The following is a 25,070-nucleotide window of genomic DNA, read 5'->3' as shown; positions in this document are numbered from 1 at the left end:
TCTGAAACCACACTGCTCTTCCCCAATCTGATGCTCTGTACATGCCTTCACCCTCTCAATCAATACCCTCCCATATAATTTGCCAGGAATACTCAACAAACTTATACCTCTGTAATTTGAGCACTCACTCTTATCCCCTTTGCCTTTGTACAATGGCACTATGCACGCATTCCACCAATCCTCAGGCACCTCACCATGAGTCATACATACATTAAATAACCTTACCAACCAGTCAACAATACAGTCACCCCCTTTTTTAATAAATTCCACTGCAATACCATCCAAACCTGCTACCTTGCTGGCTTTCATCTTCCGCAAAGCTTTACTACCTCTTCTCTGTTTACCAAATCATTTTCCCTAATCCTCGCACTTTGCACACCACCTCGACCAAAACACCCTATATCTGCCACTCTATCATCAGACACATTCAACAAACCTTCAAAATACTCACTCCATCTCCTTCTCACATCACCACTACTTGTTATCACCTCCCGATTTGCGCCCTTCACTGAAGTTCCCATTTGCTCCCTTGTCTTACGCACTTTATTTACCTCCTTCCAGAACATCTTTTTATTCTCCCTAAAATTTAATGATACTCTCTCACCCCAACTCTCATTTGCCCTCTTTTTCACCTCTTGCACCTTTCTCTTGACCTCCTGTCTCTTTCTTTTATACATCTCCCACTCAATTGCATTTTTTCCCTGCAAAAATTGTCCAAATGCCTCTCTCTTCTCATTCACTAAAAATCTTACTTCTTCATCCCACCACTCACTACCCTTTCTAATCAACCCACCTCCCACTCTTCTCATGCCACAAGCATCTTTTGCTCAATCCATCACTGATTCCCTAAATACATCCCATTCCTCCCCCACTCCCCTTACTTCCATTGTTCTCACCTTTTTCCATTCTGTACTCAGTCTCTCCTGGTACTTCCTCACACAAGTCTCCTTCCCAAGCTCACTTACTCTCACCACCCTCTTCACCCCAACATTCACTCTTCTTTTCTAAAAACCCATACAAATCTTCACCTTAGCCTCCACAAGATAATGGATCAGACATCCCTCCAGTTGCACCTCTCAGCACATTAACATCCAAAAGTCTCTCTTTCGTGCGCCTGTCAATTAACACGTAATCCAATAATGCTCTCTGGCCATCTCTCCTACTTACACACGTATACTTATGTATATCTCGCTTTTTAAACGATGTATGCCCAATCACCAGTCCTTTTTCAGCACATAAATCTACAAGCTCTTCACCATTTCCATTTACAACACTGAACACCCCATGTATACCAATTATTCCCTCAACTGCCACATTACTCACCTTTGCATTCAAATCACCCATCACTATAACCCGGTCTCGTGCATCAAAACCACTAACACACTCATTCAGCTGCTCCCAAAACACTTGCCTCTCATGATCTTTCTTCTCATGCCCAGGTGCATATGCACCAATAATCACCCATCTCTCACCATCAACTTTCAGTTTTACCCATATTAATCGAGAATTTACTTTCTTACATTCTATCACATACTCCCACAACTCCTGTTTCAGGAGTACTGCTACTCCTTCCCTTGCTCTTGTCCTCTCACTAACCCCTGACTTTACTCCCAAGACATTCCCAAACCACTCTTCCCCTTTACCCTTGAGCTTCGTTTCACTCAGAGCCAAAACATCCAGGTTCCTTTCCTCAAACATACTACGTATCTCTCCTTTTTTCACATCTTGGTTACATCCACACACATTTAGACACCCCAGTGTGAGCCTTCAAGGAGGATGAGCACTCCCTGCGTGACTCTTTCTTCTGTTTCCCATTTTAGAAATTTAAAAAAATATAAGGAGGGGAGGATTTCTAGCCCCCCGCTCCCGTCCCCTCTAGTCGCCTTCTACGACACGCGAGGAATGCGTGGGAAGTATTCTTTCACCCCTATCCCCAGGGATAATATATATATATGAAGGAATAGTGGTTCCAACAATGTTGTATGGTTGCAAGGCGTGGACTATGGATAGAGTTGTGCGCAGGAGGATGGATGTGCTGGAAATGAGATGTTTGAGGACAATGTGTGGTGTGAGGTGGTTTGATCGAGTAAGTAACGTAAGGGTAAGAGAGATGTGTGGAAATAAAAAGAGCGTGGTTGAGAGAGCAGAAGAGGGTGTTTTGAAATGGTTTGGTCACATGGAAAGAATGAGTGAGGAAAGATTGACCAAGAGGATATATGTGTCGGAGGTGGAGGGAATGAGGAGAAGAGGGAGACCAAATTGGAGGTGGAAAGATGGAGTGAAAAAGATTTTGTGTGATCGGGGCCTGAACATGCAGGAGGGTGAAAGGAGGGAAAGGAATAGAGTGAATTGGAGCGATGTGGTATACCGGGGTTGACGTGCTGTCAGTGGATTGAATCAAGGCATGTGAAGCGTCTGGGGTAAACCATGGAAAGCTGTGTAGGTATGTATATTTGCGTGTGTGGACGTATGTATATACATGTGTATGGGGGTGGGTTGGGCCATTTCTTTCGTCTGTTTCCTTGCGCTACCTCGCAAACGCAGGAGACAGCGGCAAAAAAAAAAAAAATACATATCTATATATATATATATACGTACACATACATACGCACATATACACACTCACACACATATACATATATATACATATGAAAAATGTAAGAAACAATTTAGAAAACTTAAACTTCTAGCTTGAAATGAAATGAAAAAATGAATGTCACATAATGGTTCAACCTCTGGCTATGGAAAAGGGAAATGTATAATTTATTTACACAAACGTCAATAGCAGTTCTCATCAATTTAACCACGTATCAATAAGCTTCAATGTCTAAGCTACATTTTTTCCAATTTCACTGTTTTCTTGTCAAAGCACCATATATGAAAACTATCACTCCAGTAACACAACTATAAGCATTTACTTCCCCTTTAAAAAAGTTCTGGGGAAGTCTGTCTCGATACACTGCGGGACACTCTCCCACCTGGCGAGGTTTGTGTTGCAATGGTTCTTGATTCACAAACGTAGTAGCATCACTGGTGGGCGGAAGAACATTCTTGTAACCACAGCAAGGATCACAGTCCGTGCAACTCCATTATGATGGTTCTTCTCATGACGCGACGCTTAAGCTGTGACCATATATATATATATATATATATATATATATTCTTTCATACTAGTTGCCATTTCCCGCGTTAGCGAGGTAGCGTTAAGAACAGAGAACTGGGCCTTATAGGGATTATCCTCACCTGACCCCCTTCTCTGTTCCTTCTTTTGGAAAATTAAAAAAAAACAAGAGAGGGGAGGATTTCCAGCCACCCGCTCCCTCCCCTTTTAGTCGCCTTCTACGACACGCAGGGAATACGTGGGAAGTATTCTTTCTCCCCTATCCCCAGGGATAATATATATATATATATATATATATATATATATTTTTTTTTTTTTTTTTTTTATACTTTGTCGCTGTCTCCCGCGTTTGCGAGGTAGCGCAAGGAAACAGACGAAAGAAATGGCCCAACCCCCCCCCCCATACACATGTACATACACACGTCCACACATGCAAATATACATACCTACACAGCTTTCCATGGTTTACCCCAGACGCTTCACATGCCTTGATTCAATCCACTGACAGCACGTCAACCCCTGTATACCACATCGCTCCAATTCACTCTATTCCTTGCCCTCCTTTCACCCTCCTGCATGTTCAGGCCCCGATCACACAAAATCTTTTTCACTCCATCTTTCCACCTCCAATTTGGTCTCCCTCTTCTCCTCGTTCCCTCCACCTCCGACACATATATCCTCTTGGTCAATCTTTCCTCACTCATTCTCTCCATGTGCCCAAACCATTTCAAAACACCCTCTTCTGCTCTCTCAACCACGCTCTTTTTATTTCCACACATCTCTCTTACCCTTACATTACTTACTCGATCAAACCACCTCACACCACACATTGTCCTCAAACATCTCATTTCCAGCACATCCATCCTCCTGCGCACAACTCCATCCATAGCCCACGCCTCGCAACCATACAACATTGTTGGAACCACTATTCCTTCAAACATACCCATTTTTGCTTTCCGAGATAATGTTCTCGACTTCCACACATTTTTCAAGGCTCCCAAAATTTTCGCCCCCTCCCCCACCCTATGATCCACTTCCGCTTCCATGGTTCCATCCGCTGACAGATCTACTCCCAGATATCTAAAACACTTCACTTCCTCCAGTTTTTCTCCATTCAAACTCACCTCCCAATTGACTTGACCCTCAACCCTACTGTACCTAATAACCTTGCTCTTATTCACATTTACTCTTAACTTTCTTCTTCCACACACTTTACCAAACTACCAAACTCAGTCACCAGCTTCTGCAGTTTCTCACATGAATCAGCCACCAGCGCTGTATCATCAGCGAACAACAACTGACTCACTTCCCAAGCTCTCTCATCCCCAACAGACTTCATACTTGCCCCTCTTTCCAGGACTCTTGCATTTACCTCCCTAACAACCCCATCCATAAACAAATTAAACAACCATGGAGACATCACACACCCCTGCCGCAAACCTACATTCACTGAGAACCAATCACTTTCCTCTCTTCCTACACGTACACATGCCTTACATCCTCGATAAAAACTTTTCACTGCTTCTAACAACTTGCCTCCCACACCATATATTCTTAATACCTTCCACAGAGCATCTCTATCAACTCTATCATATGCCTTCTCCAGATCCATAAATGCTACATACAAATCCATTTGCTTTTCTAAGTATTTCTCACATACATTCTTCAAAGCAAATATATATCTTTCTTTTTCTTTCAAACTATTCGCCATTTCCCGCATTAGCGAGGAAGCGTTAAGAACAGAGGACTGGGCCTTTGAGGGAATACCCTCACCTGGCCCAATTCTCTGTTCCTTCTTTTGGAAAATTGAAAAAAAAAACGAGAGGTGAGGATTTCCAGCCCACCGCTCCCTCCCCTTTTAGTCGCCTTCTACGACACGCAGGGAATACGTGGGAAGTATTCTTACTCCCCTATCCCCAGGGATAATATATATATATATATATATATATATATATATATATATATATATATATATATATATATATATCTGCTTTGTCGCCGTCTCCCACGGTTGCGAGGCAGCGCAAGGAAACAGACGAAAGAAACGGCCCAATATATATATATATATATATATATATATATTGTATGGGAGGGTATTGATTGAGAGGGTGAAGGGATGTACAGAGCATCAGATTGGGGAAGAGCATTGTGGTTTCAGAAGTGGTAGAGGATGTGTGGATCAGGTGTTTGCTTTGAAGAATGTATGTGAGAAATACTTAGAAAAGCAAATGGATTTGTATGTAGCATTTATGGATCTTGAGAAGGCATATGATAGAGTTGATAGAGATGCTCTGTGGAAGGTATTAAGAATATATGGTGTGGGAGGCAAGTTGTTAGAAGCAGTGAAAAGTTTTTATCAAGGATGTAAGGCATGTGTACGTGTAGGAAGAGAGGAAAGTGATTGGTTCTCAGTGAATGTAGGTTTGCGGCAGGGGTGTGTGATGTCTCCATGGTTGTTTAATTTGTTTATGGATGGGGTTGTTAGGGAGGTAAATGCAAGAGTTTTGGAAAGAGGGGCAAGGATGAAGTCTGTTGGGGATGAGAGAGCTTGGGAAGTGAGTCAGTTGTTGTTCGCTGATGATACAGCGCTGGTGGCTGATTCATGTGAGAAACTGCAGAAGCTGGTGACTGAGTCTGGTAAAGTGTGTGAAAGAAGAAAGTTAAGAGTAAATGTGAATAAGAGCAAGGTTATTAGGTACAGTAGGGTTGAGGGTCAAGTCAATTGGGAGGTGAGTTTGAATGGAGAAAAACTGGAGGAAGTGAAGTGTTTTAGATATCTGGGAGTGGATCTGGCAGCGGATGGAAACATGGAAGCGGAAGTGGATCATAGGGTGGGGGAGGGGGCGAAAATTCTGGGAGCCTTGAAGAATGTGTGGACGTCAAGAACATTATCTCGGAAAGCAAAAATGGGTATGTTTGAAGGAATAGTGGTTCCAACAATGTTGTATGGTTGCGAGGCGTGGACTATGGATAGAGTTGTGCACAGGAGGATGGATGTGCTGGAAATGAGATGTTTGAGGACAATGTGTGGTGTGAGGTGGTTTGATCGAGTAAGTAACGTAAGGGTAAGAGAGATGTGTGGAAATAAAAAGAGCGTGGTTGAGAGAGCAGAAGAGGGTGTTTTGAAATGGTTTGGTCACATGGAGAGAATGAGTGAGGAAAGATTGACCAAGAGGATATATGTGTCGGAGGTGGAGGGAACGAGGAGAAGAGGGAGACCAAATTGGAGGTGGAAAGATGGAGTGAAAAAGATTTTGTGTGATCGGGGCCTGAACATGCAGGAGGGTGAAAGGAGGGCAAGGAATAGAGTGAACTGGAGCGATGTGGTATACCGGGGTTGACGTGCTGTCAGTGGATTGAATCAAGGCATGTGAAGCATCTGGGGTAAACCATGGAAAGCTGTGTAGGTATGTATATTTGCGTGTGTGGACGTATGTATATACATGTGTATGGGGGTGGGTTGGGCCATTTCTTTCGTCTCTTTCCTTGCGCTACCTCGCAAACGCGGGAGACAGCGACAAAGCAAAAAAAAAAAATATAAATATATATATATATATATATATATATATATATATATATATATATATATATATATTGTGGAGGCAAAGATGAAGATTTGTAGAAGTTTTCAGAAGAGAGAATGTTGGGATAAAGAGAGTGGTGGGAGTAAGTGAGCTTGGGAAGGAGACTTGTGTGAGGAAGTACCAGGAGAGACTGAGTACAGAATGGAAAAAGTGAGAACAAAGGATGTAAGGGGAGTGGGGGAGGAATGGGATGTATTTAGGTAAGTAGTGATGTCTTGTGCAAAAGATGCTTGTAGCATGATAAGCGTGGGAGGTGGGTTGATTAGAAAGGGTAGTGAGTGGTGGGATGAAGAAGTAAGATTATTTATGAAAGAGAAGAGAGAGGCATTTGGACTATTTTTGCAGGGAAATAATGCAAATGAATGTGAGAGGTATAAAAGAAAGAGGCAGAAGGTCAAGAGAAAGGTGCAAGAGGTGAGAAAGAGGGCAAATGAGAGTTGGGGTGAAAGAGTCATTAGATTTTAGGGAGAATAAAAAGATGTTTTGGAAGGAGGTAAATAAAGTGTGTAAGACAAGGGAACAAATGGGAACATCAGTGAAGGGGGCTAATGGGGAGGTGATAACAAGTAGTGGTGATGTGAGGAGATGGAGTGAGTATTTTGAAGGTTTGTTGAATGTGTTTGATGATAGAGTGGCAGATATAGGGTGTTTTGGTCGTGGTGGTGTGCAAAGTGAGAGGGTCAGGGAAAATGATTTAGTAAAGAGAGAAGAGGTAGTAAAAGCTTTGCGGAAGATGGAAGCCGGCAAGGCAGCGGGTTTGGATGGTATTGCTGTGGAATTTATTAAAAAAGGGGGTAACTGTGTTGTTGACTGGTTGGCAAGGTTATTTAATGTATGTATGATTCATGGTGAGGTGCCAGAGGATTGGCAGAATGCTTGCATAGTGCCATTGTACAAAGGCAAAGGGGATAAAGGTGAGTGCTCAAATTACAGAGGTATAAGTTTGTTGAGTATTCCTGGTAAATTATATGGGAGGGTATTGATTGAGAGGATGAAGGCATGTACAGAGCATCAGATTGGGGAAGAGCGGTATGGTTTCAGAAGTGATAAAGGATGTGTGGATCAGGTGTTTACTCTGAAGAATGTATGTGAGGAATACTTAGAAAAGCAAATGGATTTGTATGTAGCATTTATGGATCTGGAGAAGGCATATGATAGAGTTGATAGAGATGCTCTGTGGAAGGTATTAAGAATGTGGGAGGTAAGTTGGTAGAAGCAGTGAAAAGTTTTTATCGAGGATGTAAGGCATGTGTACGAGTAGGAAGAGAGGAAAGTGATTGGTTCTCACTGATTGTTGGTTTGTGGCAGGGGCGCATGATGTCTCCATGATTGTTTAATTTGTTTATGGGTGGGGTTGTTAGGCAGGTGAATGCAGGAGTTTTGGAAAGAGGGGAAGTATGCAGTCTGTTGTGGATGAGAGAGCTTGGAAAGTGAGTCAGTTGTTGTTCACTGATGATACAGTGCTGGTGGCTGATTCATGTGAGAAAGTGCAGAAGCTGGTGACTGAGTTTGGTAAAGTGTGTGAAAGAAGAATGCTGAGAGTAAATGTGAATAAGAGCAAGGTTATTAGGTACAATAGGGTTGAGGGACAAGTCAATTGGGAGGTACGTTTAATGGAGAAAAACTGGAGGAAGTGAAGTGTTTTAGATATCTGGGAGTGGATTTGGCAGCGGATGGAACCATGGAAGCGGAAGTGAATCATAGGGTGGGGGAGGGGGTGAAAGTTCTGGGAGCATTGAAAAATGTGTGGAAGGCGAGAACGTTATCTTGGAAAGCAAAAATGGGTGTGTTTGAAGGAGTGGTTCCGACAATGTTATATGGTTGCGAGGCGTGGGCTATAGATAGAGTTGTGCGGAGGAGGGTGGATGTGTTGTAAATGAGAAGTTTGAGGACAGTATGTGGTGTGAGGTGGTTTGATCGAGTGTAGAGATGTGTGGTATTAAAAAGAGTGTGGTTGAGAGAGCAGAAGAGGGTGTTTTGAAATGGTTTGGTCACATGGAGAGAATGAGTGAGGAAAGATTGACAAAGAGGATATATGTGTCAGAGGTGGAGGGAACGAGGAGAAGTGGGAGACCAAATTGGAGGTGGAAAGATGGAGGGAAAAAGATTTTGAGTGAATGGGGCCTGAACATGCAGGAGGGTGAATGGCGTGCAAGGAATAGAGTGAATTGGAACAATGTGGTATACCGGGGTCAACGTTCTGTCAATGGCTTGAACCAGGGCATGTGAAGCGTCTGGGGTAAACCATGGAAAGTTTTGTGGGGCTGTGGTTTCGGTGCATTATACATGACAGCTAGAGACTGAGTGTGAACTAATGTGGGCTTTGTTGTCTTTTCCTAGCGCTACCTCGCGCACATGCAGGGGGGAGGGGGTTGTCATTTCATGTGTGGCGGGATGGCGACAGGTATGAATAAGGGCCGACTATGAATTATGTACATGTGTATATATGTATATGTGTGTGTGTGTATATGTATATGTATATGTTGAGATGTATAGGTATGTATATTTGCTTGTGTGGATGTGTATGTATATACATATGTATGTGGGTGGGTTGGGCCATTCTTTCATCTGTTTCCTTGTGTTACCTCACTAACGCATGAGACTGTGACAAAGTATAATAAATACATAAAGTACACAAGTAGGAAGTGTACAAAAGATGCTGGTGAATGCCCTAGGAAATGGAAAATGGGAAGTGTCAAGCACTTTTGTATAATTACGTTTTTAAGACTGATTACTGATGAAGAGAACCAGAATATAGTAAATCAGCCACTACTGGGCAGGGCAAGCAAATTAATCTTCAGACATAAAATGATTAAGGAACAAGTCACCCTCAATGACCTCACCTCTTTCAAGTTTCAAGATCTGGTTAACATATGTTCCAGAATACATATTTACAATTTTTTTCACTTGTAAAGTTCTCACACTTTTATAAACCAACCTTTTGATTCAAATTGATATCTCATCTGTGTTTGATAAGAGATGATTCCCCAATATTTCTCTCCATTATTGAATTATTGTATGTAATAATTTTAGCATTATACCAGCCATTATGATAATCAAAATCTCAAAGGTGAATCTGATATTGCATTAAATTCTTCACTATACCAAACTTTTTATTTTATGTTTTTTTAACCAAAACACTAAGAATCATACCAGTTTGACTTTTGTAAAAATGATCACTCACTATGGGGATATTGAGTGTACAACCCTTTTAAGCAGTAACAGAATATCTGCAAAGACTTTCCTTGATATTATTAATGTTGCTAAAAATTACATTTACATCAGAAGTTTTTAACAAAACAGGAACTTTGTGCAAGCTCTTACAGTACTAGTGAGATATTGTTCACAAATAGTTCTTTAGGTGGAACATCGTAAGAAGACCTGCTAACAAGATCAAGTAAATGTGTGAGATATTATTTACAATAATAGCATACTTATTGCACAGTTCACCATCATTTAATTCTGGACCACATATGTGATATGTTCTAAAAAGTTGATGAAAACAGAGACTTGTTCACTTTACTGAGATGAGCAGAGTGATTGTGAATAATGTAGCATAATAATATGTGAATGCAAGGAAGGTTGTTAGGTTTGGCAGTGCAAAGAAACAGGTTAGTTGGGGTGTGAATTTGAATGAAGAAAACTCGGAGAATGTTAAGTATTTTAGATATCTAAGAGTGGACACTGCAGCAAGTGGAACAGTGAAAGCTTGAGTGAGTCTTTGGGAGCAATACGTGGAAAAAGACCACACTGTCTGGGAAGGCAAAAATGGGTGTGTTTGTAGGTATTGTGGTTTCATCAGGATTGTATGGATGTAAAACATGGGCTTATCTAATAGATGAGAATTAATAGAAAAAGGAGAATGTGTTGGCAATGAAATGTTTGAGGACAATATTTGTTGTGTGGTGGGGGTTGGTAGAGTAAATAATAATAGGGTAAAAGATAATTCTTGTAATAAGAAGAGGATGGTTGAGAGAGAGCTTAAAAGGGTTTACTGAAATGGTTTGGACATATGGAGAGAATGAGTGAAGAGAGGTTGTCAATGGGGATATATGTGTCAGAAGTGGAGGGGAAACAGAGAAGGTAGAGGCTGAATTGGAGATCGAAGGATGGATTTAATGTGATTTTGAGTGTTTGGGTCCTGAACACGCTTGAGGGTGAAAAACATGCAAAGGATGGATAGAATTTGCGCAAGGGGGTGTAGTGGGAGGGGGCATGTTGTCAGTTGACTGAATCAGGGTATATAAAGCAGCTAGGGAAACTACATGAGAGCTAGAGGATGGATTTAAGCATATGAGGCCTTTTTTCATGTGTTATTCTACTAACACAGAAAATGGCGAGCAAGCTTGAAAGAAAGAAAGATGGATTCTTTGTACCTATCTCATATTACAGCCCATTTCAGTCAATGCTTGAAACTAATTAAGTTTCACTGTAAAACTTGAATTACATAGAACTTAGATTTGAGAAGTGCTTGGAGTAGTAATTGGAATAGATTTGAATGTAGCTTAGCCATAGTGAGTGCATTTCACAATCTATTTTTATTTCATTTTTTTTAGGCTCCAGTCATGTACTAAAGTCCACACCAAGGTTAGGCCTTAATTGAAATATAGAGAGAATTATGAATCAGAAAAAGAAAAGACAAGGGGAAAGTATTTACGAATTTTGGAGGAAGTGAAAGACCTGTCTTTTGAAATATGCCAGGTTATAGTTAATTGGTGAAAAACATGAGAAGCTAAAGTTCCAAAGCTTCGACATGTAGGGAAAGAAGCTGGTATCAAGATGGCCCACCCTTGTGTTGCCGATGGTCACACAATAATTGTGGTGCAGCAGCTTGCCAAGTATTGTGTGTTCTAGCAAGTGATGTCAAACTACTGGAAATCAGAGTTTGAGTGTCGATATATGTTAATTTGGTAATTATAAACAGTATTGTAATACTTTGACCATTGTCTTTGCAGCCCATCATGGAAGTTGATCGTGAAGCAGCAAGGCGTGAACGACGAGAGGCAAAGGAACGTGCTAAAGAAGAAGCCCGTTTTGAAAGACAAGAAGAGCGCCAAACTCGTATCCAGAAGGAACGACCAGAGTCTTTAGAAATCTTAGAACGACCTGTAATGACAGACCTGAAAGAAAGAATTGAATATCCAGAAAGAAGCGAGTGGCAGGAGCGAAATGAGAGAAGTGAGCGAGCAGAGCGAAATGAGAGAAGTGAGCGATCTGAACGTTATGAGAGAAGTGAACGGCAGGAACGAAATGAAAGAGCTGAGCGTCATGAGAGCAGAGCAAAGAGAGAGAAGGTGAAGGTAAGTAGAATGAATAAAGGAGATTGGCACACCTTTTACTGGGTATGCATTAATATAAGGTTTGTAGTATTTTCAGTTTTGCTCTTTTTTGTGGAATTCTTTTTAAAGGGGTAAAGACATGAAAATAAAATAGCATGTTTCTGATTGTGAACATAATCAAGAGGTGTCATTATAACACTGTCAAGTAGTAATTCGGTTCATCTACAAGTATCTTGTAAGAAAAGTTATAGCAGTAAACACCATTGGTTAGACTGAGTAAATTTCTCAGTATCTGAGAAGAGCATTTGCTCAATCAGGTGGTAAAATGCCATTTCACTCCCTAAAGTAGCATATATCCATGAGGATTCACCGTCCTTGATGCACAAGACCAGCAAATGCCTGTTCATAGGGACAGAAATCCATACTGAAATTGACCCAGATATGTGATGCCATGATGTGGAGGTGAAATAATGCTTAGCATTCCATCTCCATATTCATTTGCTCCAACTTGTTACTTTCACTTAAGGCCTTCAGATAAGTTGGATTTATATCATCTTTTATGTTTTCATAACAAATTGTAAGCATTTTGCTGCTTTTTTGAGGACTGGTGCATCAGATAACACCATACATACCACCCGTCTTAGCCCTTTCCCTTACTCTTCCTCCTCCTCTCTCCAAAAAAAAAAAAGTATGATACAAAGATCATGGATTTTTTATGCAGTTTTGAAATGTATATAGGTAGAAAAAGCAACAAACAAAATATTATGTATTAGAAAATAGTGCATAATGAAATGCGCATTTTCTGAATCCAAGATATTTCAATGAATACAAAAGTATCTGTAAAAAGTAGAAAATGTAATTTTATCAGTTTAAGATTTTAGAAGACATTAGAATTAACAAAAAAACTGATATCTTGTTGAAAAAATTTTATATATCCTTAGCTTTACTTACCTACATTTCCCCTCAGCAATCATGTCAACAAGTTCATAAAGTATCAGGGAAACTTTAGATATACTGCGACATTCTGATATTCATCATTTGTATAACTAATGTTTTTAGTACTAGCAAAAGCAGATGGTTTGCCAGGTAAAGTAAGAGGTAAAGATAACTTTGCTTTGGTCTACCCCATACCATAGATCTAATCTAGTTGGACCGTCTGAGATGGAGCTGTAGAAACTTGAAATATTATTTTTATTGTGTATTTGTATAGTCAGCACTATATTTTGAATGTTTGTGGCTGCAAATTAGCTGGTGATGAGTGCCCGTGTTTTGTGTGACATAGCTTTGCCTCTGACCATGTGAGATGTAGTTTAGGATGGAGCAGACGAATTGTTGTAGAGGATACAAAGGAAGTTCAGTGCTGGTGCCAGTAAGTGTTCTAAAGCCATTTATTTTGCTTATGGACTTTTGTGTTGATTTTTGGGATGTTTGGAATGAATGTACTGTTTCATATATGATATCCAGTATAATTTGAGTCCAGATGAGTGGGAATAGTTGACCATTTAGAGTTTTGAGAGGGTATAGATTGGATTATTTTCTGTCTTGGACTTAAGAGGGTGATGGTCAATTCCTGTGGGGACATGTGAGCTTATCATAATTGCTTGATGTGTTGCATGTAGATTGTTGCTTGAATAGTTTCTTGGTACTTTGAGGTCATTTGAATATGTGAGGACTTTCATTTGGTTGTCTGCACATGGTGATGGGAGGTCATGTAGGAATAGATTAAAAAAAGGTTGACAAACTGGTTTTTTGGGGGGCCCCATTTGTAGAACTTAGGATTTTTGAGGTGAAACCTTGTGACTTACTCTAGCTTGGTGGCCTGCCATGAAGATCTATTCATTTTTGCTGCTGTGGAGGTTGATGTCTGTTATCTTGTGTGAATGTGGTTGGGGTTGTGCTTGAATACTTTGTTGATATCTGTTGCTGCTAATACTGTGCGTTACGAGGGTTCTTATAAGTTTAAACTGTCTAGGATGTGCTGCATGAGTTTTTGTGGAGTGTTGTTATGGAGTAATTTGTTTTAAGACCATTCTGTGTTGGCAGGAGTTGGATGTTTTAGATGATTTTGTTTTGGATCAGTATTTCTGTGCATTTGAGTATTTAAGACAGCACTGGTATAAGGCAGTAGGAGGAGTGGAGGTTTGATGTTTTGGAGGGCCATAGGAAGTGTACTTTGTATGTTTCCAGATCTTTGGGATTTCTATGTGTAACCAGGAATGGTTCAAGATACCTGTAAGTGCTTGGGCTTCAGTTGGTTTAAAGTGTTTAATATGGGAGTTTGTTATGTTGTTTAGGTCTCATGCAGGGTATTGCTTTAAGGTTTTATTTCCACTGAAAATGTCATTGGGAATGTAATGTGAGTCAGCAGTTTTTTCAGGGAATGATTTTTCTCATCTTGGGATATAGTTGGTTTGTGTCTCTTTCCTTAGAATGTTTGTCGATTCTTTGGAAGGAGGAATGTTGTTGATTCAGTTTAGAAGCACTATCATATGCGGGGGCTGGGTTGATGAGGGAGGATTGGATTTTTCTTTATCGTTCACCAGTGTTAGTTGCTGTGATTGTTGTGGTTCACAGTGCCAAGGAAGGTATGGTAATATACTGTTTAGTTTTCAGGGAATACGTTAGTGGTGTTGATTAAAGTTTAGATGTTGTGAAATCTCTGTTGATGGTGAGTGGTTGTCAGAGCATGTTTCTTTGATTTGTGAGGTTTGCAGTGTGAGGGGAGAAGTGGGTTGTACTGTTTTCTAGGTTCTTGTGATATGTCATTTGTGTCATGATCTGGGAATGGGAAATTACCCATGTTAAGGTTTTGGAGTTTAGAATCTTTCTACTGTTTATATCCTGGCCAGTCTATACACACACACACACACACAGTGTGTATATGTAATACCCATTTGTACTGTATGGGGAGGGAGTTTTACATTCATGGAGCCCCATCTCTTGAAAAATTTCTCTCATACAGCCTCTTTAAATTTATGTATACTGTCTGTATTAACCATGTCTTCAATCATTCTGTCCCATTCATCCACCATTTTTATACTGTAGAAGATGTTCTTTACATCCTTATTAACAAATTTCTTCTTTACTTTTTATTTTATACTTAATCGTTGTATCCCACGTCAGCGAGGTAGTGTCAGGAAACAGATGAAGAATGGCCCATCCAATCATACATACACACACGCACTATATTTATATTTATTTATTTTGCTTTGTCGCTGTCTTCCACACATCTCTCTTACCTTTACATTACTTACTCGATCAAACAACCTCACACCACATATTGTCCTCAAACATCTCATTTCCAGCACATCCACCCTCCTCGGCACAACTCTATCCATAGCCCATGCCTCGCAACCATACAGCATTGTTGAACCACTATTCCTTCAAACATACCCATTTTTACTTTCCGAGATAATGTTCTCGACTTCCAAACATTCTTCAAGGCTCCCAGGATTTTTGCCCCCTCCCCCAGCCTATGATTCACTTCCACTTCCATGGTTCCATCCGCTGCCAGATCCACTCCCAGATATCTAAAACACTTTACTTCCTCCAGTTTTTCTCCATTCAAACTTACCTCCCAATTGACTTGACCCTCAACCCTAGTGTACCTAATAACCTTGCTCTTATTCACATTTACTCTTAACTTTCTTCTTTCACACACTTTACCAAACTCAGTCACCAGCTCTGCAGTTTCTCACATGAATCAGCCACTAGCGCTGTATCATCAGCGATTTTGAGTGATCGGGGCCTGAACATGCAGGAGGGTGAAAGGCGGGCAAGGAATAGAGTGAATTGGATCGATGTGGTATACTGGGGTCGACATGCTGTTAATGGATTGACTTAGGGCATGTGAAGCGTCTGGGGTAAACCATGGAAAGTTCTGTGGGGCCTGGATGTGGAAAGGGAGCTGTAGTTTCGGGCATTATTGCATAACAGCTAGAGACTGAGTGTAAACGAATGGGGCCTTTGTTGTCTTTTCCTAGCGCTACCTCGCACACATGGGGGGGGAGGGGGATGTTATTCCATGTGTGGCGAGGTGGCGATGGGAATGAATAAAGGCAGACAGTGTGAATTGTGTGCATGTGTATATATGTATGTGTCTGTGTGTGTATATGTATGTGTACATTGAGATGTATGGGTATGTATATTTGCGTGTGTGGACGTGTATGTATATGCATGTGAATGGGGGTGGGTTAGGCCATTTTCTTTCATCTGTTTCCTTGCGCTACCTCGCAAACACGGGAGATAGCGACAAAGCAAAATAAATATATATAAATATTATGTATATTTATTTATTTTGCTTTGTTGCTGTCTCCTGCGTTAGCGAGGTAGCGCAAGGAAACAGACGAAAGAATGGCCCAACCCACCCACATACACATGTATATACATACACGTCCACACACACAAATGTACATACCTATACATCTCAACATATACATATATATACACACACAGACATATACATATATACACATGTACATAGTTCATACTGTCTTCCTTTATTCATTCCCATCGCCACCCCACCTCACATGAAATAGCAACCCCCTCCCCCCGCATATGCGCGAGTTAGCGCTATGAAAAGACAACAAAGGCCACATTTGTTCACACTCAGTCTCTAGCTGTCATGTATAATGCACCAAAACCACAGCTCCCTTTCCACATCCAGGCCCCACAGAACTTTCCATGGTTTACCACAGATGCTTCACACACCCTGGTTCAATCCATTGACAGCACGTTGACCCCGGTATACCACATTGTTCCAATTTACTCTATTCCTTGCATGCCTTTCACCCTCCAGCATGTTCAGACCCCAATTACTCAAAATCTTTTTGCACTCCATCTTTCCACCTCCAATTTGGTCTCCCACTTCTCCTCGCTCCCTCCACCTCTGACACATATATCCTCTTGGTCAATCTTTCCTCACTCATTCTCTCCATGTGACCAAACCATTTCAAAACACCCTCTTCTGCTCTCTCAACCACACTCCTTTTATTACCACACATCTCTCTTACCCTATTATTACTTACTTGATCAAACCACCTCACACCACTTATTGTCCTCAAACATCTCATTTACAACACATCCACCATCCTCCACACAAGTCTATCTATAGCCCACGCCTCGCAACCATATAACATTGGAACCACTATTCCTTCAAACATACCCATTTTTGCTTTCCGAAATAATGTTCTCGACTTCCACACATTCTTCAACGCTCCCTAAACTTTCGCCCCCTCCCCCACCCTATGATTCACTTCTGCTTCCATGGTTCCATCTGCTGCCAAAGCCACTCCCAGATATCTAAAACACTTCACTTCCTCCAGTTTTTCTCCATTCAAACTTACCTCCCAGTTGACCCGTTCCTCAACCCTATTTCCCCTAATAACCATGCTCATTGTTACATTTACTCTCAGCTTTCTTTTTTCACATACTTTACCAAATTCAGTCACCAGCTTCTGCAGTTTCTCTCACGAATCAGCCACCAGTGCTGTATCATCAGCAAACAACAACTGACACTTCCCAAGCTCTCATCCACAACAGACTGCATACTTGCCCCTCTTTCCAAGACTCTTTCATTCACTTCCCTAACAACCCCATCCATAAACAAATTAAGCAACCATGGAGACATCACACACCCCTGCCACAAACCAGCATTCACTGAGAACCAATCACTTTCCTCTCTTCCTACACGTACACATGCCTTACATCCTCGATAAAAACTTTTCACTGCTTCTAACAACTTGCCCCCCACACCACATATTCTTGATACCTTCCACAGAGCATCTCTGTCAACTCTTATCATATGCCTTCTCCAGATCCATGAAAGCTACATACAAATCCATTTGCTTTTCTAAGTATTTCTCGCATACATTCTTCAAAGCAAACACCTGATCCACACATCCTCTACCACTTCTGAAACCACACTGCTCTTCCCCAATCTGATGCTCTGTACATGCCTTCACCCTCTCAATCAATACCCTCCCATATAATTTCCCAGAAATACTCAACAAACCTCTGTAATTTGAGCACTCACTTTTATCCCCTTTGCCTTTGTACAATGGCATTATGCAAGCATTCCGCCAATCCTCAGGCACCTCACCATGAGTTATTCATTCATTTAATAACCTTACCAACCAGTCAACAATACAGTCACCCCTTATTTTAATAAATTCCACTGCAATACCATCCAAACTCGCTGCCTTGCCAGATTTCATCTTCCGCAAAGCTTTTACTACCTCTTCTCTGTTTACCAAATCATTCTCCCTAACCCTCTCACTTTGCTAACCACCTCGATCAAAACACCCTATATCTGTCACTTTATTATCAAACACATTCAACAAACCTTCAAAATGCTCAGTCCATCTCCTTCTCACATCACCACTACTTGTTAACACCTCCCCATTAGCCCCCTTCAATGAAGTTCTCATACACACACATATACATACATATCAACATATTCACATATATATATATATATATATATATATATATATATATATATATATATATATTTTTTTTATTATACTTTGTCGCTGTCTCCCGCGTTTGCGAGGTAGCGCAAGGAAACAGACGAAAGAAATGGCCCAACCCCCCCCATACACATGTATATACATACGTCCACACACGCAAATATACATACCTACACAGCTTTCCATGGTTTACCCCAGACGCTTCACATGCCTTGATTCAATCCACTGACAGCACATCAACCCCGGTATACCACATCGCTCCAATTCACTCTATTCCTTGCCCTCCTTTCACCCTCCTGCATGTTCAGGCCCCGATCACAAAAAATCTTTTTCACTCCATCTTTCCACCTCCAATTTGGTCTCCCTCTTCTCCTCGTTCCCTCCACCTCCGACACATATATCCTCTTGGTCAATCTTTCCTCACTCATTCTCTCCATGTGACCAAACCATTTCAAAACACCCTCTTCTGCTCTCTCAACCACGCTCTTTTTTTTTCCACACATCTCTCTTACCCTTACGTTACTTACTCGATCAAACCACCTCACACCACACATTGTCCTCAAACATCTCATTTCCAGCACATCCATCCTCCTGCGCACAACTCTGTCCATAGTCCACGCCTCGCAACCATACAACATTGTTGGAACCACTATTCCTTCAAACATACCCATTTTTGCTTTCCGAGATAATGTTCTCGACTTCCACACATTCTTCAAGGCTCCCAGAATTTTCGCCCCCTCCCCCACCCTATGATCCACTTCCGCTTCCATGTTTCACTCCGCTGCCAGATCCACTCCCAGATATCTAAAACACTTCACTTCCTCCAGTTTTTCTCCATTCAAACTCAACTCCCAATTGACTAGACCCTCAACCCTACTGTACCTAATAACCTTGCTCTTATTCACATTTACTCTTAACTTTCTTCTTTCACACACTTTACCAAACTCAGTCACCAGCTTCTGCAGTTTCTCACATGAATCAGCCACCAGCGCTGTATCATCAGCGAACAACAACTGACTCACTTCCCAAGCTCTCTCATCCCCAACAGACTTCATACTTGCCCCTCTTTCCAAAACTCTTGCATTCACCTCCCTAACAACCCCATCCATAAACAAATTAAACAACCATGGAGACATCACACACCCCTGCCGCAAACCTACATTCACTGAGAACCAATCACTTTCCTCTCTTCCTACAGGTACACATGCCTTACATCCTCGATAAAAACTTTTCACTGCTTCTAACATCTTGCCTCCCACACCATATATTCTTAACACCTTCCACAGAGCATCTCTATCAACTCTATCATATGCCTTCTCCAGATCCATAAATGCTACATATATATATATATATATATATATATATATATATATATATATATATATATATATATATATATATATATATATATATATATATACAGGTAGCTCTTTGTGCTTCTTTAGGTGCAATGATCAAACCTGAGAAGCATATTCTAGTTCTAGCCATAATTAGAATATGAATGGCTTGCTAAATATTTCTTTATATGCTTAAAGGTTATGCTGATATTTGCCAGAGGACAGGTTTACTCCCCAACTTTTCTCATAATATTGGACTTTAGCAACAGGTTATGGATAATGTTGACTCCCGTTTCCTCATACAGAATCCTGAAGCTTATTTTATGCCAGAAAATAATTATATTAAGATTAACATTTGCTTTGTCCTATCTTCATTACTGTATGTTTACTCAGGTTGAATTTCTTGAACCACATTTCAGATAAACTTTGGAGTCTGTTTAGGTACCCTTGCTTTTCACTTCCGTCATGACCTTTGCGTCATCAGCATACATACATATTCATGGGTCATTTACTCAGATAAAGAAGAGTAATGGTTGCAGAAGCAAACCTCCTTTAACATGCGTCTGATATTCTCTTCCACTGAGACAATCTTCTATTCACTGAATGAGTTTCCCCCATTATTCCTGCACGATGATCTTGCTTCTTAAACTGCCTCCCAGGTAGTAGTCAAAATGCTTTGAGTAGTGCAGATGTAAACTGTCCAGTAAAAGTGGTGGTTATAGGAGGCTTATTTAACAATAACAACAACAGCACCAACCCTGGCTATGCCCTTGATGTTGCTTGAAATTTTGATACTTAAAAACATAATAAAAGTAATTGTCCCAATAATGTAAAAGAGTAAATGAGTCTAGTTGTCGTGTGCTGTTTATGAGGAAAAAATAGCATTTTATTTTCACCATACAATGAAAGTAGAATTTTTCATTATTTTCCCATCATTGAAAATTTGTATACAGTAATATACTGACAGTCAGTGGGAGGAGTTTTACAAACTGGGTAGTGGCATCTAGGTAATAGAGGTCTTTCTGTATAGCACTACCTTATTGAAGTTACTGAGCCACAGGAACTTCTTGAATAAGCACAAGTATAGTCAAGTTTCTTTTACTACATCTACTGTTTTGGTTTTCACATGTCATCTTTTATAATAGATACATAATTCTGAGAAGTAACTTTATCTCTTTTTTTTTTATATTGTTATATCTTTTTCTTTTGTCATGTTAGGTTTCTTAAGTAAGATTCATAATACCTGAAGTTAGAAATTACAGATGATATGACATATTTCAATAAGAAAAATATATCTTTAATATTTCAGAGCAAAGAACGAGCTGCGACGGCAATTGCAGATAATAGTGATACTGCAAGAAGAATTAAGGATACTTTCCGATCAAAGATGGCTACCTTTATTGTTTCAGTGCTTAATCCTTATAGACGTGGAGACTGTAAGGAGGGCAGGATAACGTGCACTGAGGATTTTAAATACCTGGCTCGTAAGGTAAGACTCGACATACATGGTGCGCTTTGTATTTGCTTGTGAAATAGAAGAAAGTGTAATCTTTTGGCTTTGACCATCTTAATGTTTTTGTTTCACTCTGATGACTCTTATCATACTTTGATGTAATTGGGCAATATACTATTTCAGGAGTAAGTAAACAGACATATATATATATATATATACTTTGAGGTCAAAAGTTAAGGTCGGTATGACCTAAACAATTGTTGTAGTTTGCAAGAAGACTTTATGGACATAGCTAATATCTAAATCTGTGACATTAAAATGGTTTTACATACTTATGTAATTATGATGTTGAAGTAAACAAAATGAATGTGAAAATTTCATGAAAATTTAAGTCATTAACCAGCCAGTTCAGAACAGTGAGAATTAACTGCCAACTGAGAAGCAATTAACCTAGTGGCTTACAAATGTTTAATCAACATTTAGTCTGGAGAGGCTTCCTGCTCGAATAACCTTTGCTTACAAAATTCATTTCTTTCATATTTGTCTGCTGTTTCCTGCATGCGAGATAGAGTCTGGAACAAACTAAGAAAAGACCTCATTCACTCACAACCATTCCATAGTTGTCAAGTTTAAGGCACCGAAACCAGGCTCCACAGACTTTCCATGGTTTCCTCTAGATGCTTCATGACATGTCTAATTTAGATACTCTTGAAACTTTATAGGTTGTCTCTCAGCATCTATAGGATTAAATAACATGACTCATACTTTTAGTTTATTTTGCTCTCAAGATGAATTCACTTTTGGCCATAAAATGTAATAGTTATTTTTAATATTCCAAACAAAATTTCTTTCCAGTCAATTTCACTCCCAAGAACTATTCCACAATGCACATTGCAGATAACACATGCATCATGGAATATTGTATTCCAAAGTATTTTATGTGTTCAATCATGATTTTGTATGAAATTAAATCTAGAATAATGTCATTTACCAGCTACCAATTTTGCCTCTTTTTGCAGCTCACGCACTTTGTTATGGTGAAGGAGTTGAAACAGCTTCATAGCATCGAAGCTCTAGAATGCAGTGATAGTGTGAAGCATAAAACTAGGGACTTTGTTCGTAAGTACATGGCTAAGTATGGACCAGTCTTTAAAAGGGACCCCAATGACACAAAGGAGTACTAAGTGCAAGATAAATGGGCATGTCTCATATGTATTTTTCAATATTGTGTGAAATTACAGTCTGTTTGTGGTAGGTAAGATTTTTTTTGTGAGCAGGATTACAGTTGCATTTCTTTAATTATAGTCAAGGCAAGTTCTGTATTTGTAATATAAGGTTTGATGCTTACTGGTTGGTGCATTGTATTAGTCACTGAAATCACAACAAAAGTGTACAGGAGTGAAAACCACAAGTGAATTTTGTGTGTTAAAATAAGGGACTATGAACTTGCATATTTTAATTGACATTTATTTCAAGATAGAAGAAAAGTAATTATTTTTGAAGGCAAAACGTATCTTTATTTATGAGGAATGATGACCTTATTGATCTGGTAACCTAAGACATCCTCATTAAATTCAAATACACATTAGGCGTGAAGCTACATAAAAAAAAAAAAAGTTATGAAGTGCTGCCTGCGGGTGGGGAGGTGGGGGTTGCTGGTATTAAAAAATTCATTGTTTACATTATCAACCTCAAAATATGCTGAGAATGTTATTTTCCATTGGTTTCCTCCTGGTGTTAGAAGTAAAAAAAAAAGAAAAAAATGCTCGTATGGTATATTGTTTGAGGCATATCAGATTGATGATGTTATGTGGTTGAAATAGGAATATTTATTTTGCAGCTGTTGACATTTTTTTAATTTATGTAAGTTTCTTGTAAATTTTTAGAAAGGTAAAAGTAACTCACAGGCACTGAAAAGTTGTAATTGGTTAAAGACGAGGAGTTGCGGATATTTGTCTAATAATAACTTTCACGTACTGTAGGAAAGTAAGTATTTATAAAAAATGTCTTTAATTAAAAAGTTATGAAAGAAGAAATTAAAAGTGACACTGCCACAAGTGTGTGTAATTATCCCACCACTGAAGTAAACAGTTGATTCATTGCATCGATTAAATATTTACTGGTGTTTTACCTAAAGTTCTTTAAAGAAATTTATAAATTCAGTGGTTAGGATTTGTAAATGCTAATGTTGGTCCCGAGTCATCCCGTTCAACTTTTTTCTGTACGGTTCTTTAGGCAGGGTAAGAGGCTATTATTGACGGCCAAGGTATGTGTTTTATCTAGCAATTTGTATATTAACTGCCCACCCCACTGATTAAATAATTTAAATTATATAATACCTCATGTATATAGGCTGTTGTACAGGCTAAGTAATATTAAAAGTGCATACAGCTGTATTTTGAAGGCATTGATGTGTTAATTTTTTACTCCCCTATATTTGATGTTGAAATTTTGTACCTTTAGTACAGACGTTATTTGTTATGTTTCACAACTAATGGTTTAGTTTTGTTTATATGTGTATAATGTGTTCTTGGGAATACATTTGCCCTTGTGATGATAGTAGCATGTAGGTGATGTAGACAGTTATAGAATAAATGTACAAAAATCCAGGCACTGGAATGGATAAAGTTATGCTGTATAAAATTGGCTTTCTTTAACCTTGATATTCATTTAATTATCAATCATGTACAGGCATAAAAGTTACACTTGTGTACAGTATACCAAATGCAAACAAAGCTTGTGGTAAAGACTGAAGATATAGAATTAAAGGTAAAAGTAAAAACAATGGTTAAAGAAAGATTAAGGTGGGGAACTATTATATTAAAGTGATGTGGAAACATCCTGGTTAAAGAAAGCTGAAGATGTAAGACTATTAGACTGGAAGTGGGGGGAGGATTTAGAAGAAGGGAATGCAGAAATAGAGAAATCCATTTCAGAAAAAACAGAAACAGAATAGCCATAATTGAGCTAAGCATTTTCGTGGTAATTAAAAGAATGGAGGAAAGCCTAAGGAAAATTATTTACTGATGCGATATATACATAATATATGAGATGATGGGAATTGTATTTGTAATTTCATGCTTTAAATACTGAGAAAAACCAATGTGTTGCAAGTCAGTAGGTTTTTAAAAGGTATGAGACCACAGGTTGAAATGGAAAGCTTTGGATTTAAATGAGAAGGTATGTAGGTTGATTTTGGAGTTTGTTTGTGCATGCTTACATCCCAACCACTTCATATGCCTTGCTTCAGCCCAATGACAGCATGTCATCTCCTGTATCCCACATTGCTCCAGTTCATTCAATCCCTTGCATTCCTGACACCCTCCTACATGTTCAGCACCCAAACCTTCAGAGCTTATTTCACTCCATCCTTCCACCTCCTCCCTAGTTTCCCCCATTTCCTTGTCCCTTCCACTTCTTAAAATGTATACCCCCTTAGTTATTGAGCCTGCCCTCTTCAGCTCTCTCACATACTCTACCTCTCCCATATCCTATCATTTCTTTGTCAACTAATCTTCCTCACACCCCATATTGTTCTAAAAAATTTAATTTCCTACACATCCACTCTCTTTACATTTTTGTCTAAGGCCCACATGACTTCTATACCTTCAATCATACTCAACTTTGCCATTAAAGACAGGGACCTCTTTTTCCACTCATTCCTTAATGCATCCAGGACCAGTGTCCTCTAATCCACCTGTGGCTTATTTCAGCCCTCTACTATATTCACTACCAGTTATCTAAAACATTTCACTCGCTTCAAGTTCTCTCCTTTCAAACTCGCATTCCAAGTAATTCAAATAACCTCTCTGTCTTCACAGCTAAA

At 39.6% G+C, this 25,070-nt stretch overlaps 1 protein-coding gene across 5 annotated transcripts in view; it reads left to right on the top strand.

The window, feature by feature from the left end:
• The window catches only part of Set2 (SET domain containing 2), a 374,507-nt gene extending 350,620 nt beyond the window's left edge, over window positions 1-23,887 (top strand). For all 5 annotated transcript variants that reach the window (XM_071679446.1, XM_071679422.1, XM_071679430.1 and 2 more), the window contains 3 exons: window positions 11,661-12,005; window positions 21,101-21,280; window positions 22,264-23,887. In XM_071679446.1, coding sequence (XP_071535547.1) covers window positions 11,661-12,005; window positions 21,101-21,280; window positions 22,264-22,428 — 690 coding nt within the window. In that variant the 3' untranslated portion in view covers window positions 22,429-23,887. The remainder of the gene's footprint in view (window positions 1-11,660; window positions 12,006-21,100; window positions 21,281-22,263) is intronic.
• Window positions 23,888-25,070: the final 1,183 nt, after the last annotated feature.

Source organism: Panulirus ornatus, chromosome 2, assembly GCF_036320965.1.
Source record: "Panulirus ornatus isolate Po-2019 chromosome 2, ASM3632096v1, whole genome shotgun sequence".
NCBI lineage: Eukaryota > Metazoa > Arthropoda > Malacostraca > Decapoda > Palinuridae > Panulirus > Panulirus ornatus.
This window is presented reverse-complemented; position numbering and strand designations above follow the sequence as displayed.